At 37.2% G+C, this 14834-nt stretch overlaps 1 protein-coding gene across 1 annotated transcript in view; it reads left to right on the top strand.

Moving 5' to 3' along the window:
- Window positions 1-14834, top strand: part of iars1 (isoleucyl-tRNA synthetase 1) — a 105541-nt gene that overhangs the window by 59364 nt on the left and 31343 nt on the right. Inside the window, exons 20-26 of the mRNA XM_079597543.1 lie at window positions 330-450; window positions 528-619; window positions 2721-2798; window positions 4557-4678; window positions 7554-7656; window positions 8881-8964; window positions 14611-14785. Coding sequence (XP_079453669.1) covers window positions 330-450; window positions 528-619; window positions 2721-2798; window positions 4557-4678; window positions 7554-7656; window positions 8881-8964; window positions 14611-14785 — 775 coding nt within the window. The remainder of the gene's footprint in view (window positions 1-329; window positions 451-527; window positions 620-2720; window positions 2799-4556; window positions 4679-7553; window positions 7657-8880; window positions 8965-14610; window positions 14786-14834) is intronic.

Raw genomic sequence — 14834 nt, 5'->3', positions numbered from 1 at the left:
CATGAAAATGATAATAACTCATTTTTGACCAAAAATGCAGTTACTGCTTTTTTGCTTTGTAGGGCAGTACATGCAAAGTGCAAAGTGGTTGAAATGCATTGCATTTTTACAATTATCCTAACATACCAGAAAAAGATCTTCAAGTGAAGGATCATGGGGTTCATCTGTCACAAAGTTTGGGTGCTTGAGTTCAGCATTCAGCAATTTGTATTTAAATTGAAATGAGATTTGACAAGTAGAAGGAAAGAAAGGATCTTTTTTATTTTATTATTTTAACTGCTTACTATCTGAAAAGTATCTGACTGGCCATGATCGTTTCCGCTCATTAGGAGGAGGGCATGGAGTTCCTGTACAACGAGAGGACAGCCGTCGTGAGCGAGAACATCATGGACAAGTGGATCCAGTCGTTCACCCAGTCACTCATTCAGTTCTTCAGAGACGAGATGGGAGGTGAGCGTCTGATGAACTCTGAACTCCTGATTTGTCAGCAAGGACGGTCTGTTATAGACGTGTGCTCGTGTTTCCAGCCTACAGACTCTATACGGTGGTTCCCAGACTGGTCAAGTTCGTGGATATGCTCACCAACTGGTACGTGCGGACGAACCGCAGGCGCCTGAAGGTAGGCAAGATTCGACTCGCACACACTCTCAGAACACTGAGCCTGAGCCCTGCACTCGCACTGGGGCTAGAAGTGACCCAGACTGAGTTAAAGCACAGATCAATAGAGATATTTCATCCCTGAATGTCATTATTCATCCATATTGTGCAAAATACACTTAGAAATCTGTATTACATCAGTGCTTGGACCATTTACAAAAAAGAAAGAAGGAAGGAAGGAGGGAAAAAAGAAGGAAATAAATTAAATAATAAAGGAAAGAGGGGAAAAAGAAGGAAGTAAAGTTGGAGGGTAGGAAGGAAAGAAAGAAAGAAAGAATAGAAAGTAGGATGGAAAGGAGCAAGGAGGGGAGGAATGAAGGGAGGGAAAGAAGAAAAGAAGGGAATAAAGAATGAAGGAAAGAAAGAGTAAGAGGTAAAGTATGAGAGATGGAAGGAGCGAGAGAGGGCAATGAAAGCAAGAAAAGAAGGTAGGAGGGAAAGAAGGAAGGAGGGGATTAGGAAAGGGGAAAAAATAAGGAAAGAAAGAAAGTACGAGGGAAGGAGAGAAGGAAGGAGGGCAAAAAAAGGAAAGAAAGAAATGAAAGGAAAGAAAGAAAGAAAGAAAGAAAGAAAGAAAGAAAGAAGGAAATAAATAAAAGATTGAAGGAAAGAAATAAAAGAAATAAGGAAATGGGGGGAAAATAAGGAAGGAGGGAAAGGAGCAAGGAGGGAAAGAAGAAAAGAATGGAAAAAAGAATGAAGGAAAGAAAGAGTAGGAGGTAAAGTATGAGAAGGAAGGAGGGAGGGCAAAGAAGAAGGAAGGAAGGAAAGAAAGAAAGCAAGAAGGTAGGAGGGAAGGAGGGAATGAGGAAAGGGGAAAAAATAAGGAAAGAAAAAAAGATAAGTGGGGAAGTATGAGGGAAGGAAGGAAGGAGGGCAAAAAAGAAGAAAAGAAAGAAAGAAAGAAAGAAAGGAGGAAGGGAGGAGGAAAGCAAGGAAAGGTGTTGTGAGCTACACTTTGAGAACACATGAGCTAAGGCTATCTCTCTAAACTATCAGAGGTTTATTGATCTGGGGTCTCAGGAAACACACTTTAAATCCTCATGAGTCCTACCGGTAATCATAAATACAGTGCATGATCACAATTAATAAAATAATTATTTAAACTATGTTTGATAGACATCTGATATACACATGTTCATCAAATATGCCATTCTTATTAATGGGGTTCAACACTTAAACTTAAACTACATGAAATCATTACAGAGAAGTTACAAAAAAATTATATTCTAATAAATATAAATATGTGTAGTGGTTGAACACTTTAGCTGTGGCATGCTGCGTTTCAATGTTTTCGTAGCGTATGATAATAGCAGACCTCATAATCTGAGAACATATGATCAGGAATGCACAATCTGTTAATATCTGTTTGCATTACAAATATAAAGCAATTAAAATGTCTATTTGGCCAGTGGAAAAGATTGAGAAAAACTTTCTCTGAAATGTGTTTTATACTTTGATGTATGCATTCAAAACCACTACTAAATTATTTTTAGCAATGTAATGTGACGGCACATCCGTATCTCATATTTCCCTAATATCTCGTACTGTGAAACATGGAATCACCTGGATGAATATGAATATGCAAATGATATGCAGATGAGGATATGCATAGTAAAACGAGGCGTTGTAAGCTCATATATGGTTATTTGAGGATGAAGATGCATGTGTGCACAATCTTTTGCTGACTGTATTTTATAAAGGGAATTTTTAAAAATTTTTGGCGTACGCCATTTTTAACTTTCAGGCACACGTGCACTTTAGTGCGGATCGTACACACAGATTTATTAGTGAGAGGCAGGAGCTGCCGGCTCAGACGTGATGCGTGATGTTGTGACACGGCAGTGTGTGTGTGTTTAAGAGTCTGCAGTGCTTGCAGCTGTTATCCTCTCTCTCTCTCTGTGTGTGTGTGTGTGTGTGTGTGTGTGTGTGTGTGTGTGTGTGTGTGTGTGTGTGTGTGTGTGTGTGTGTGTGTGTGTGTGTGTGTGTGTGTGTGTGTGTGTGTGTGTGTGTGTGTGTGTGTGTGTGTGTGTGTGTGTGTGTGTGTGTGTGTGTGTGTTCAGGGTGAGAGTGGTGTTGAAGACTGTGTCCGTGCCCTGGAGACCCTCTTCAGCGTGCTCTTCTCCATGTGTCGACTGATGGTGAGTCTCCACAATCACACACTCTGTTCTCAGTGGACTGGGAATCAATTATTGAATATAGAAGTGTAGCAATGCTTCAGGAAGAATTGTTGCAATACTAAAATTAATATTATATTATACTGTATGATAAAACCAAAAAATAAAGGATTTTTTTGTACACTGGAAAAAATAAACTATTCTAATTTTCTTTCTTTTTTTAAACAATCCAATCCAATTAAAACAAAATTGTTGAAGATAATAATTCAGGTGAATAGGGTAAAATATTTAACTAGCAGATATCACCATGAAACTTTTCCAGTTGATTACCTACATTAAGATGAGAAAAAAATGTATTACAAGTTTTCTGTAATTTAATGTTTAAATATGCAAATTAGGCATATCTATTTAAATATGCGCTAATTTGCATATATTACACACAAAAATCGGAGTATTGGATAAAGCCAGGTTAAAAATTATTTTTTCATTGTGTTCACATATTAGATGGGGAAAATGACAGAGGGATTTATGGATATCTACTTTTGTTATCCTGTATATAACAAAAAATTTATAGCCTTAAATTGATTTTCGCCATGTTTTTTGGAATAAAATGTTATATAAATCAGGCTAGGAATAATATATTTACAAATCCCTCTGTAAATGTCTTCATGATATAACTAGGCACAAGACTGGAAGGTTTGGTGTATATCGGTGCGACTGAAGTGGAGATTTCAGACTTGGAGAATGAGAGAAAAGTCATTTTGAGAAAACGGCTTTAAAGATTTATCATCAGCCAATGAGATTGTGCATTCAGCCCTTTTACTTTCACGATTGGTTGCTGATAAAAAGGAAGTGACCATATTTGGATCCGACAGCATTGTACAGGAGAGAGAGAGCTTTCTAACGGTGTGTGTGATGACGGTGCAGACAGAGATCGCGGATCATGATGATTTATAACGCCAACTTTTGTTGAATTTATGAGAAATCTAAAGACGTAAACAATCAAAGTTAGTAAAATAAAGACCTAAATGTGTATTTCTGACTTTTTTTCACCACAAGTCTGAAAGGAGACATGTTATTGAAGACAATAATCCAAAAATCTCAAAATTGACCAGTGAAAAAAAACAAGTTTTTGCCTGCTGTGTTTCGCCTTAATAAATCTTCAGTGAAGAAACCTTGGCTTTCAACTTAGCTTCTGTCTGTAGTTTATTCTCTCACTTAAAGGTGCACTGTGTAATATTTAGGAGGATCTGTTGACAGAAATGCAATATAATATACAAAAATGCATTTTCAGGGGTGTATAAAGACCGTACGCAATAGCGTTATGTTTATTAGCTTAGAATGAGGCATTTCTCTCTACACACACACACACACACACACACACCGCAGATCCGCTTACATCGACATGTTTCTACACACACCGCTGGTCCGCTTACATCGACATGTTTCTACGGTGGCCCTGAACGGACAAACGTGTTTCGTCACTGTGTTGTTCTTCGAGTAAAGAAGCTAAAGCTAAAGTCAGCGAATAAAACACTGACACAATGATGAACAAGTCACAATAATATTCGCAATAACATCGTTTTACTGAATAATGAAGTAAACCTAATTTATCTTAGTAAATAAACCTCATTGCTGAACTGGCTACTCTCTGCTGTCTCAGACGACGACATCACTTCCTGTCGGCCACCGTAACTTCTGTTGATTGCAATTCGCAACCTCACCACTAGATGCTGCTAAAAATCACACACTGCCCCTTTAAGAAGTGTTTGTTGTGCTCAGGCTCCCTTCACGCCGTTCATAACGGAGATGATGTACCAGAACCTGCGGCGCCTGATGGACCCGGCGTCAGTGGAGGAGAAGGACAGCGGGAGCATCCACTACCTCATGCTGCCACTCGCCAGGTACAGCTAACATGCTAACAGCGCCCTTCACGATCATAACATGTGTACTATATAAAACAATATTCATGGCCGTTAGCAAACAGCTTCTGTCATAATAAAGATGTCACGACATTAGAACGTTTTTTCAATCAAATGAATAACGTTCTACTATATATAACACAATTTCTTGAAACTTAATTAATTGCAAAATAAAAATACCAAGTGGAGTTAGAAATATATAAATAATATAATATTAGTATAAATAAATAATTAAATACAGTAATGGTAAACTTAACTAATTTATTGTAATGTAAAAATCATTATAGGAGAGTTAAAAAAATATATACATTTTGTTATTATTAATACAAATAAATAATTTTAAAAACAATCATTTAAAACATGTTTGCAAAACAATACGACTACAGTTATAATATATGTAGTATATAAATATTATTGTTATTAAAATGTATAAATATTATTATATTATTTATTAATAATACATAATTTAAAAACAATAATTGAAAATGTAACTCATTGTAATGTAAAATAATGATAATAGAATTTAAAACCATATAAATAAAATAATATTATAATATATTTTTATTGTTGTTATTATTATTATTATTATTAATAATAATAATCTTAATAAATAGTTAAATCGTCATTTATTATTTTTTAATTAAGTAATTGTTATATAAATATATTACATTTAAAAATATATAAACCTGATATTAAAATAATATATTATTATTGTTATTCATAAATAAGAAAAACTAAACTTAACTAACTTAACTAACTTAACTTGAACTAAATAAGTGTAATAAAAATATAATGTACAGTACAATTAAAAAATATAAACCTGATATTAAAATAATATATTATTATTATTAATAATCTTATTTTAAAAATTAATCATTTGTAACTCATTTGTTGTAAAATAAAAATAATAATAGTACAATTTAAAATATATAAATCTAATAATATTAAAATATATTTCTATTATTATTATTTATTAAAATTAATAATTTAACACTTATTTAAAATGCAGAATTTAAAAGTTACCTGACATTGTTGTTTCTGAAATGCTGAGATTAGCTGATATCTGACTCCTGTAAGCGGGACACCAGCAGACTGTGAAGTGTGTGTGTGTGTGTGTGTGGGGCGTGTGTGTGTGTGTGTGTGTGTGTGTGTGTGTGTGTGTGTGTGTGTGTGTGTGTGTGTGTGTGTGTGTGTGTGTGTGTGTGTGTGTGTGTGTGTGTGTGTGTGTGTGTGTGTGTGTGTGTGTGTGTGTGTGGCGTGGCGTTCGGGAGCGGGAACACACTGATATGCAGAAGCTGATTAAACTCATTCCACATAAAGATAAAGATTCCTCATTTACATTTTGACAGGCTAGAACTGAGACTGATGATGAAAGAAAATAGTTTTTCCTTATTTAATGAAGTTCATCAGATGTTCTGAAACCGATGGACACACACAACTCTTCCTGCATCTGGCCAGACGCTGAGAGTGAAGCATGTAGGCCTGGCAAATAGAAATTAGAATTTCGAATATTCGTTCGTCGAGGCCAACTCTGTATTGATCCAAGTTGAGGAAACAGTCGTCGGTGAAATGTTTGCCGCAGACATGCAAAACTTTGGGGAGTTGTGTCGGCGCATTTCCAGAGAAAATTAAAATGAATCCACTGGTTCTTCTGGGGCTTGGATGAAGGAACTAAAAAAAGGCTTCGGTGTTTATTTGTACATCCAATTATTGAGCAATTATTATGCTTCGCTCGCTCAAAAGCCATGATATCTCCCGTGGACAAACTAAAATCGCGCGCACGCGTTCCTACTTCAGCTCATTTTCTCATGGACTGGAAATATTCTCTGGGCGGGCAAAGCAGAGAAAGGGGAGGTAACATTTCCTCCGTATGACGTCATACGGAGGAGATTCAAGATCAGCCCGATTGAGCTTCCACTTTCTCAAAGGCAGAGAAAGATAGCAAAAGCTCGATTTACACCGATTGAAATTTCTAGAAACTTGGGGACCATATACAGGCTAGGGGAACTCATATTAAAGTTAAAAAACCTCAAAAAGTGAAAATTTCATGTCATGGGACCTTTAATATTTGCTTATTTCGCTCTTGTGTTCATAGGAGACAATACAGTACTTGTTTTCCATCACCCTTCATACAATCCAGCACACCCTTGAACTCCAGGCATGTGCATGTGATATTGCTACAGTGGTGTGTGTGTGTGTGTGTGTGTGTGTGTAAGCGCAGAGGTGACCGTGTGTCCGAGACGAGGAGAGGAGAGGACACTGAGCTCATTAACTGATTAAACATCTCTTCTCTTCAGTCGTTTGCTGATGTTACCCAGAAACGGTTCAAGATGGAGCTTTCTGCTCGGATTTAACATGATGTGAAGCTCTAGATGCTGTTTGACACCATGTGACCTGTGGATCATGTGACACCTGAATGTACTGTGTAACGGGTGTGAATCGTCACTGATTTCATGATTCAATTCGATTATGATTATCATGTAAACGATTCGATTATGATTATCATGTAAACGATTCGATTATGATTGTCAACGATTCGATTATGATTATGTCAACGATTCGATTATGATATCATGTCAACGAATCAATTGATTATCATGTAAACGATTCGATTATGATTGTCAACGATTCGATTATGATTATCATGTCAACGATTCAATTCGATTATGATCATGATAATTCTTGAAAACCAAAAAAGTCGTGTTTGAAAAGTCCTGGAATTAAATTGTAAAATATCTGTACGAAGCCTGTAAAATGCACATCTGTGTTTCAGTCACGGGATGTTTCGACGTGTCTCTGTTCTGTTCTGTGATTTGTCGAGCTCTTCCACAGCTGAGTGTGTGTGTGTGTTTGGCAGGGAGTCTCTGATTGACAAGCGCATTGAGAACGCGGTCTCCCAGATGCAGTCGGTCATCGAGCTGGGCCGTGTGATCCGAGACCGCAGGACTCTTCCCGTCAAGGTGAGAGACGTTCATTACCACGGTAAACCCTCAGAGAGAGAGAGAGAGTGTGTGTGTGTGTGTGTGTGTGTGTGTGTGTGTGTGTGTGTGTGTGTGTGTGTGTGTGTGTGTGTGTGTGTGTGTGATAGTGTGCAACGGATCACAAAACTCACGGCTCGGATCATTTATGGTTTTTGAGCCACGAATCGGATCAGAAAAAAAAAATTATAGTCACAGTCAAACCAAAATTTACTCAGACTCCTTCAACATTTTCACATTATCACAGTTTATTCGCTATAGTTTAGAAAATGGTAATAAAATATATATCAGTTGATATTTGACAGGTCTCACACATGAAGTATGTTGAATATCTGTCAGCTGTTAAATTTAACTACACAATTAGATAATACCAGTTTAGCTCAACCAGTTGTTCGCAGACCCGCCCCCCTTAGTTACTGTCGCTATGTCCGACAAGCTACGCCGCTCTCACACACACCATGTTCTCACACAGTGAAAAACACATTGCGGAGCAGAGAGACACTGACACACACTGACAGACACAGACCAGCTTACTTTTCAGTTACTTTTGATATTAAACCTATTAAACACAGTCTCACCTTTCAAATTTGGTCATTTTTTAAAAGAAATGTAAACAATAAATAGTGTTTTGTGGCTCTTTAATGTGTGTGTCAGATCGCTGTGTCGCCTCAGTTAAAGCCGCTCGTGAACCGATCATCTCTTCCTTCTAGTTCATTTATAGCATCAAATAAACATGAATGAACATCAGAAGGAATGTTGTTTTAACCGCGGAAAGACGTCAGTACACTCCGCTTCTCAAGCTCAAATTCTCCAACATTAATCTACCTGGCTGGGTATTAGTCTCCTGACTGCTTTGGCGGACAAAATAGCGGATGGCGAAGTATGATTGGTCAGATCACCTGTCAATCAAACTCCCTGCGAATGGTCAATTACCAAGCAATGCTTCATTTTGTTCAGTCTGTGGTGTAAAAAGTGGATTAGCAATTATAGAAAAAAACGTTAGAAAACTAAAAAAAATACGTCCAAATGATAAACTTTCGCTCTATGATGGTTAAGTGCAGCAGTTAATCCACGAGTCGCATGCGTGCCGAACCGTGAGGAGCTGATCCGTACGGGTCACGATCACTTGAGACCCGTTGCACCGCTGAGAGCTGAGCTTGAGTCACTGCATGTGTGTGTGACGCGAGTGTGTGTGTGTGTTTTCAGTATCCGCTGAAGGAGGTGGTGGTGATCCATCAGGACGCCGAGGCTCTCGCAGACATCCAGTCCCTGCAGAAGTACATACTGGAGGTCAGTGTGTGTGTGTGTGTGTGTGTGTGTGTGTGTGTGTGTGTGTCACAATCACAGCACACGATTCATGTCAGTTATCATCATTTAGCTGCTCGCTCTTTCCCATGAAAATACATGAATGAGGACTGACCAATGATGTCTCGAGTTTAATTATACATATTTACAACAAACGTTTCTATTTTAAGTATAATTCAAATACTATATATAATTATAATTGTAATTATTATTATTAAAGCCCGTGTAGTCAATAATTTTCTGATCTTTTCTAATCTTTGATCACCAAAATGACATATTTAAAAAAAATTCTTCATGCCTTACATTATCTTGAATGTAAGTAACTCGACACCCCTGCCTCATTTAGTATTCGCGGTTCTATGAATATGCATATTGCTATTGGCTGATCTCATGTGAGTGACAGGTTGCCCCGCCCACATCATCAGAGAAGAGAAGAGATGCAGCAAGAGGAACTTATTCTGATTCAAGATTACCAGGAACATGAATTTAAAACAAAAATCATGTGCACTGATAAATAATTTATAATAAACACTGCAATACCCCCTTAAAATAAAAATATTGTGAATTTAATAGTGACTTAAACCAAAGCACAGTTGATCAGCTCAGCGGGGCCCTCTGCTGGTGTGGTGCCCTTGGCAAACATGTTCACCTTAGCATGTATCGATGGCTACATCACAGCACTCCTCTGGTGTGTATGAACACACACACACACACACACACGAGTGCAGTGAGTGTGTGAGCAGACGCTCAACCGGTGTCCTTCATCTCAGCCCTGCCGCAGTGATTTATGGGTGGGCTGAGCCTCCCAGCTAAAATTAGCTCCTCTGTCTCCGTGTCTGCCACGCTCGATTGTCAAACACCCCCGCCGAGAGCACACACACACACACACACACACACACACACACACACCATTGATCCCAGCGCTAGCTTCAGTATTCGCCATGACCCACTCGACTCACAAATATATTCATGAGAAAATCACCTGGATGAAAGATGATGAAACTGGACGTTTTTTCCCGTTGCATTTTGCTTTGCATTATTTAGCGAGAGATAATCAGGTATTTAAATGCATTCATATCCAGCAGCATCTGAGATGCGTTCACTGACGTACAGAGGCCGCTGATTCTCCATACGTGTTGTTTTGAATGCGCTCATAATGCTGTTGAACGGACGGGTTTGTTGATGACACAGAGTTTAAAGAAGTGCTTCGTTCGGCTGGTCTCGGTGTGGTTCATTAGATGCCATGTTTTATTCAGATGACGTTTCTGTGACTCGAGTCCCAGATGAACATGTGAGGCACAAACTCAACCGTCTGACTTGTTTTTATTCTGCACAAACGCTGCAGTCACCTGATTTAATGAACCATCTCCCACTGCAATACAGCAAACACAAGACACGTCTCTCACTCGTGCTGTAAAACTTTGTCTTCGCTGTCAGGCAGAAGCCTTATATCTCCTCGTTTCATAAATCATATTTTCCTCATATTCTCCATTGTTTGCAGCTCCTCTCTTCCCCGTCTGTCAGTAACGCTCTGTTTACTTCCTGTCTCTATGAAGCCCCTCCTTCTGGAAAGCACACTGTGCTCTGATTGGTCGACTGGAGCAGTGTGTTGTGATTGGTCGAGCGCTTCTAGGGGTGTAAATCGGACGGTTCATCACAATACGATATTGATTCTCTCAGCCAGCAATACGATATTTACCGATACCTCAAAAAATTCTGCGATACAATTACGATTCGATTCAGGGCTATATCGGTCGATTAATCGATATTTAGATATTATGTTCACACAACCAGTTACGTTTTTATTAACTCACAAATGCAACCAAAATATATAACCAGGGATGTAGTGGAGGCTAAACGCACGTAAACGCCGTTTGGGCACCTCCCAAAATTCTGAAATAGCGTTTATCCACCTCTAAATTGCGTTTATCCACCTCTATAGCATATAGTTCCTAAGCCATTTTAAATTAAGCTTAGGCTATGTCGTTTTAGTTTCATATTGTTCACTAGGCCTATTAGTTTCATAGGTTGTTAAACCTAAGACGAATTATTTCATATTGCGATGCATTACTGTCAGTAGCCGTGCGGGTTAGACAATAATAATACAGGGCTAGCCTAAGATTATCACAAATAAACACAAGATTTTGACGCATATCCATCCAAGTGTTTGTGGAGCGGAGTGTGAGCGCGCACTGCATGGCACGGACGCGCGGGCGCGAACACTTGCATTTCCCTATCAACAGTGAAACAATTTAAAATACTCTATAATTTCTGGTCATACACAAAATAATAATACATTATTCGCAACTACTTTTATTTGTGTAAACTCGCAATAACAAGAAAACGTTGTGCTTTTGTCAAATAAAATAAAACAATCAGGCGCACTTTCATGATCTCCGTGAACTGGAGCGCGAGAACTGAAACTAAATATATATGTAGCTAAAGCTTGAAATGTCCACTTTAAAATGAACAAATTCGAATCGAAAGCTAATACCTTCTGATTATGTAATCCGTATGAAAGGTGCATTTCTCTCTAAAAGCGCATCCGCTTAACAGCGGAGATGGAGATATGTTTTTAACCGACACTGATTTAGAAAACAATAGTTTATTAATAAACAATTAAAATGCCTATTTTTCAGACACATTTATTATCATTAGCCTATAAGTCACCTTTCTGTACTGTGGTTCAGAGATATATGGCTCTTCTCATTCAGCACTGCGGGAATAATATCATTTCCAGGTTTTTGTCTTAGAAAAATAAATCAACAACAACAAAATCCATATTAATTTGTGAATATTTAAAATGTTTAAGGGGCAAAAAGTAGGCTAATAAACAAAAATTCGTCAATATTTATTTTTTTGCGCAGCATTTGGTGTAACCTACAGTTCAATTTAAAATTTTGGTGTTCAACTTTGCCTTTTAAAAATACAACAACCGTTTTCGTTTTGTAATTACGGGTTAAAAATATTTTTGTTCTCTCTGTTTTGTCATTTAGTAAACTTTATAGATTTCAACCATATTATTCCTTCTTGAATCTTTTTAACAAGAACTTAGATTAATGTATGAATTGAATAGTGATTGTGTGACCTATGATGAGGGAACAAAAAGTGATACCCTTGGTAGTACCATCAAATGATAGCCTATCTATCATAGCCGTGATGATGGCCGTTGTCATCAGGATACACATACAGCGGTATGCAGTGGCCCACCTTACCAGGTGACAACGTCGTGGTCCACCAGAATTTATAGTTTACCCACCTCTTTTTTTACCACTACACCTCTGTATATAACATAAATGTTTAATTAAACTCTATGAGAAGTGCACACCCTCTCCCAATTGGGACATTTACAACAGAAGAGGTAATTTGCAAGTACTCCATTCATTCTTTTCCATAAATCATGTTTTTTATTATTATTGTGCAGTCCAAGTAATATCAATCAAACTGCAGGCTACAGTATTTGTGCATTTTTGTCTAAACAGAGAAGATTTGGGGTAAAACTTAAACATAACGTCAAAATAACGCACATTCATTTCAAATGATATAAAACTAGTATGTTTGCGTACGTTTATTTTAATGTCAACACATTTTTCCCAATGTGAGGTCTTTTTATATTGCATGTTTATATTAGTCAACACATATTCTACGTACATTTTGTTTTTCCTAATTTTAGTATACTATATTATATATTTTTTCATTTTCACTTTGCAAACTTGAATTATTAGTAGTTATCAGTGTATGACATGTTTTGGTAATAAAATATGTTAGGGCAATAAATATTAAGTGTGTGCATAATCTTCCTTATTGACTAGTGCTGGCTACTTGACAATTATATACCTATAATTGCAAAATATATAAATGTATATCCATTTATTTATATATTAATCTAAGTATTTAGATTAGCACAATAAATAAACAATCATCAATCAGTGAGTTTTACATGTAATACTTTAGTACATTAAAAAATATATATTTTTGTACTTTTACTCAAATAAAATTGAAAAGCACTTAATAGTAGGGATGCACCGATATAAAAAATGTGGCTGATACCGATAACAAATAATTATTTATATGTGAAAGACGATAACCGATATATTGGCCGATAAATCTAAATCCAAATTTGTATGTATTTTTCGAGAGTCTGATTACAAAAACAAAAATCTCAACATTAAAATCCACGTCTAAAACACACAATGATGTTCTCATTATAATGTTATGTAGCCGATATGACAGACTTGTGCTGCACTTTACTGTATTTTCCTTTTTTTAAGTGATTCCAATCATATTTCAAGCAGTTTAAACCCATCATGATGAACAGTCGCATCTGAAGAGTCTCAGCTGAAGGAAATATTACATTATTTTTCAGCTTTAATATATTGGGCAGATTTTCTTTTCGGGCCGATAACGATAACATTAAAAATGAACATATATCGGTATCGGCCGATATACTGTGCATGCCTACTAATAATGGAGTAATATTTTATGAGGATATCTGTACTTTTACTCAAGTTCTCAATTCGTGTACTTCGTCCACCACTGAGACTAGCCAATAAAAATGCAACATGAAATGACGTATTGATCAATGTGACATGGCGCTAAAACTTAAAACTTTCTACTTCAAGCTTAATTTGTAAAATTTGCCTCTTTACCATGATCTCCTCTTTCACTTCCTCCTCTTTTCATCACACATAAACCCACAATTGCCAAAGTGCGATTCATCTTGCTCTATTTGTTTACTAGCGCATGCGGATGACGTTTTATTCTTCTATATTAGTGTCGTAGCCTACGATTCAATAGGTGTCATCATCGCACAGTCTGCAGACATGTCGTGCCCGAGTTTATTAGATCCATGATATCATACAGTGTGATCTGTAATGATCTTGTAGGATTGCTGAACTTACACATTCTGTAGCTGGCATTAACCACTGAAAACTATTATAATGAGCTTGTGAATGAACTTCGTAACTTCATTGGCTCCTCAAACTGTCAGTCAAACCTCATAACTCCGCCCCGCCTCTAATGAAGTGCCGCACAAGTTCTGGACCGTCTCTGCTTGTTTGCAATGCAATTGTAAATAAAACACTGGCTCTTTCAATACATACAGCATTTTCTTTATCCAAAAAACACTATATATATATATATGTATATGTATGTATGTAAAGGCTAATATTAATGTTTGAAGGAGTGGAAAAGAGTGTCTTGTCTAGCTAGCAATTGTCGTCATAGTCAATACTGTCTCAAATAGGCTGTGCGAAGTACTTCATATTTTATAACATGATATTTTGACCAAATGACACAATACAATAAACTTTATAAGTTGTAAGTTGATGAAAATGTAATGCGATGTACTTCTAATGCCATGAATGACACGAAATGTCTGTGATTCACCGGTCAAAAACCTCATAACTCCATTTGAGCTTGATTTCTGTAAAATGTTAATAACAATACAGTGTTGTTTTCCATTTCCTGAAAAATAGCGGTTTTGGACATACGAGGTTTCCGGACGGCGACGATATCGAACCCTTGCACTTTGATTAAATTATTAAAAAATAAATAAATTCAGCAGTTAAATGGTTAACATCTTGTAAAACTTATCAATCTCACAGCAGCATGACATTGTGTTTTCTCCAGGAGTTGAACGTTCGCCAGCTCACGCTTTCCTCCGACAAGGACAGATACGGCATTCGTCTGAGAGCTGAACCCGATCACATGGTTCTGGGCAAACGCTTGAAAGGAGCGTTTAAATCTGTGACTGCATCCATCAAAGACCTGAAGAGTGAAGAGCTGGAGGCCTTCCAGAGGACAGGTACCGCTTACACGTCAATCATCACTGTCATCAGAGACTCACTCACTCA

This window comes from Phoxinus phoxinus (assembly GCF_949152265.1).
Source record: "Phoxinus phoxinus genome assembly, chromosome: 22".
In the NCBI taxonomy this organism is placed as follows: domain Eukaryota; kingdom Metazoa; phylum Chordata; class Actinopteri; order Cypriniformes; family Leuciscidae; genus Phoxinus; species Phoxinus phoxinus.
Note: the sequence above shows the minus strand (reverse complement) of the source record. Positions and strands in the feature narration are given on the sequence as shown.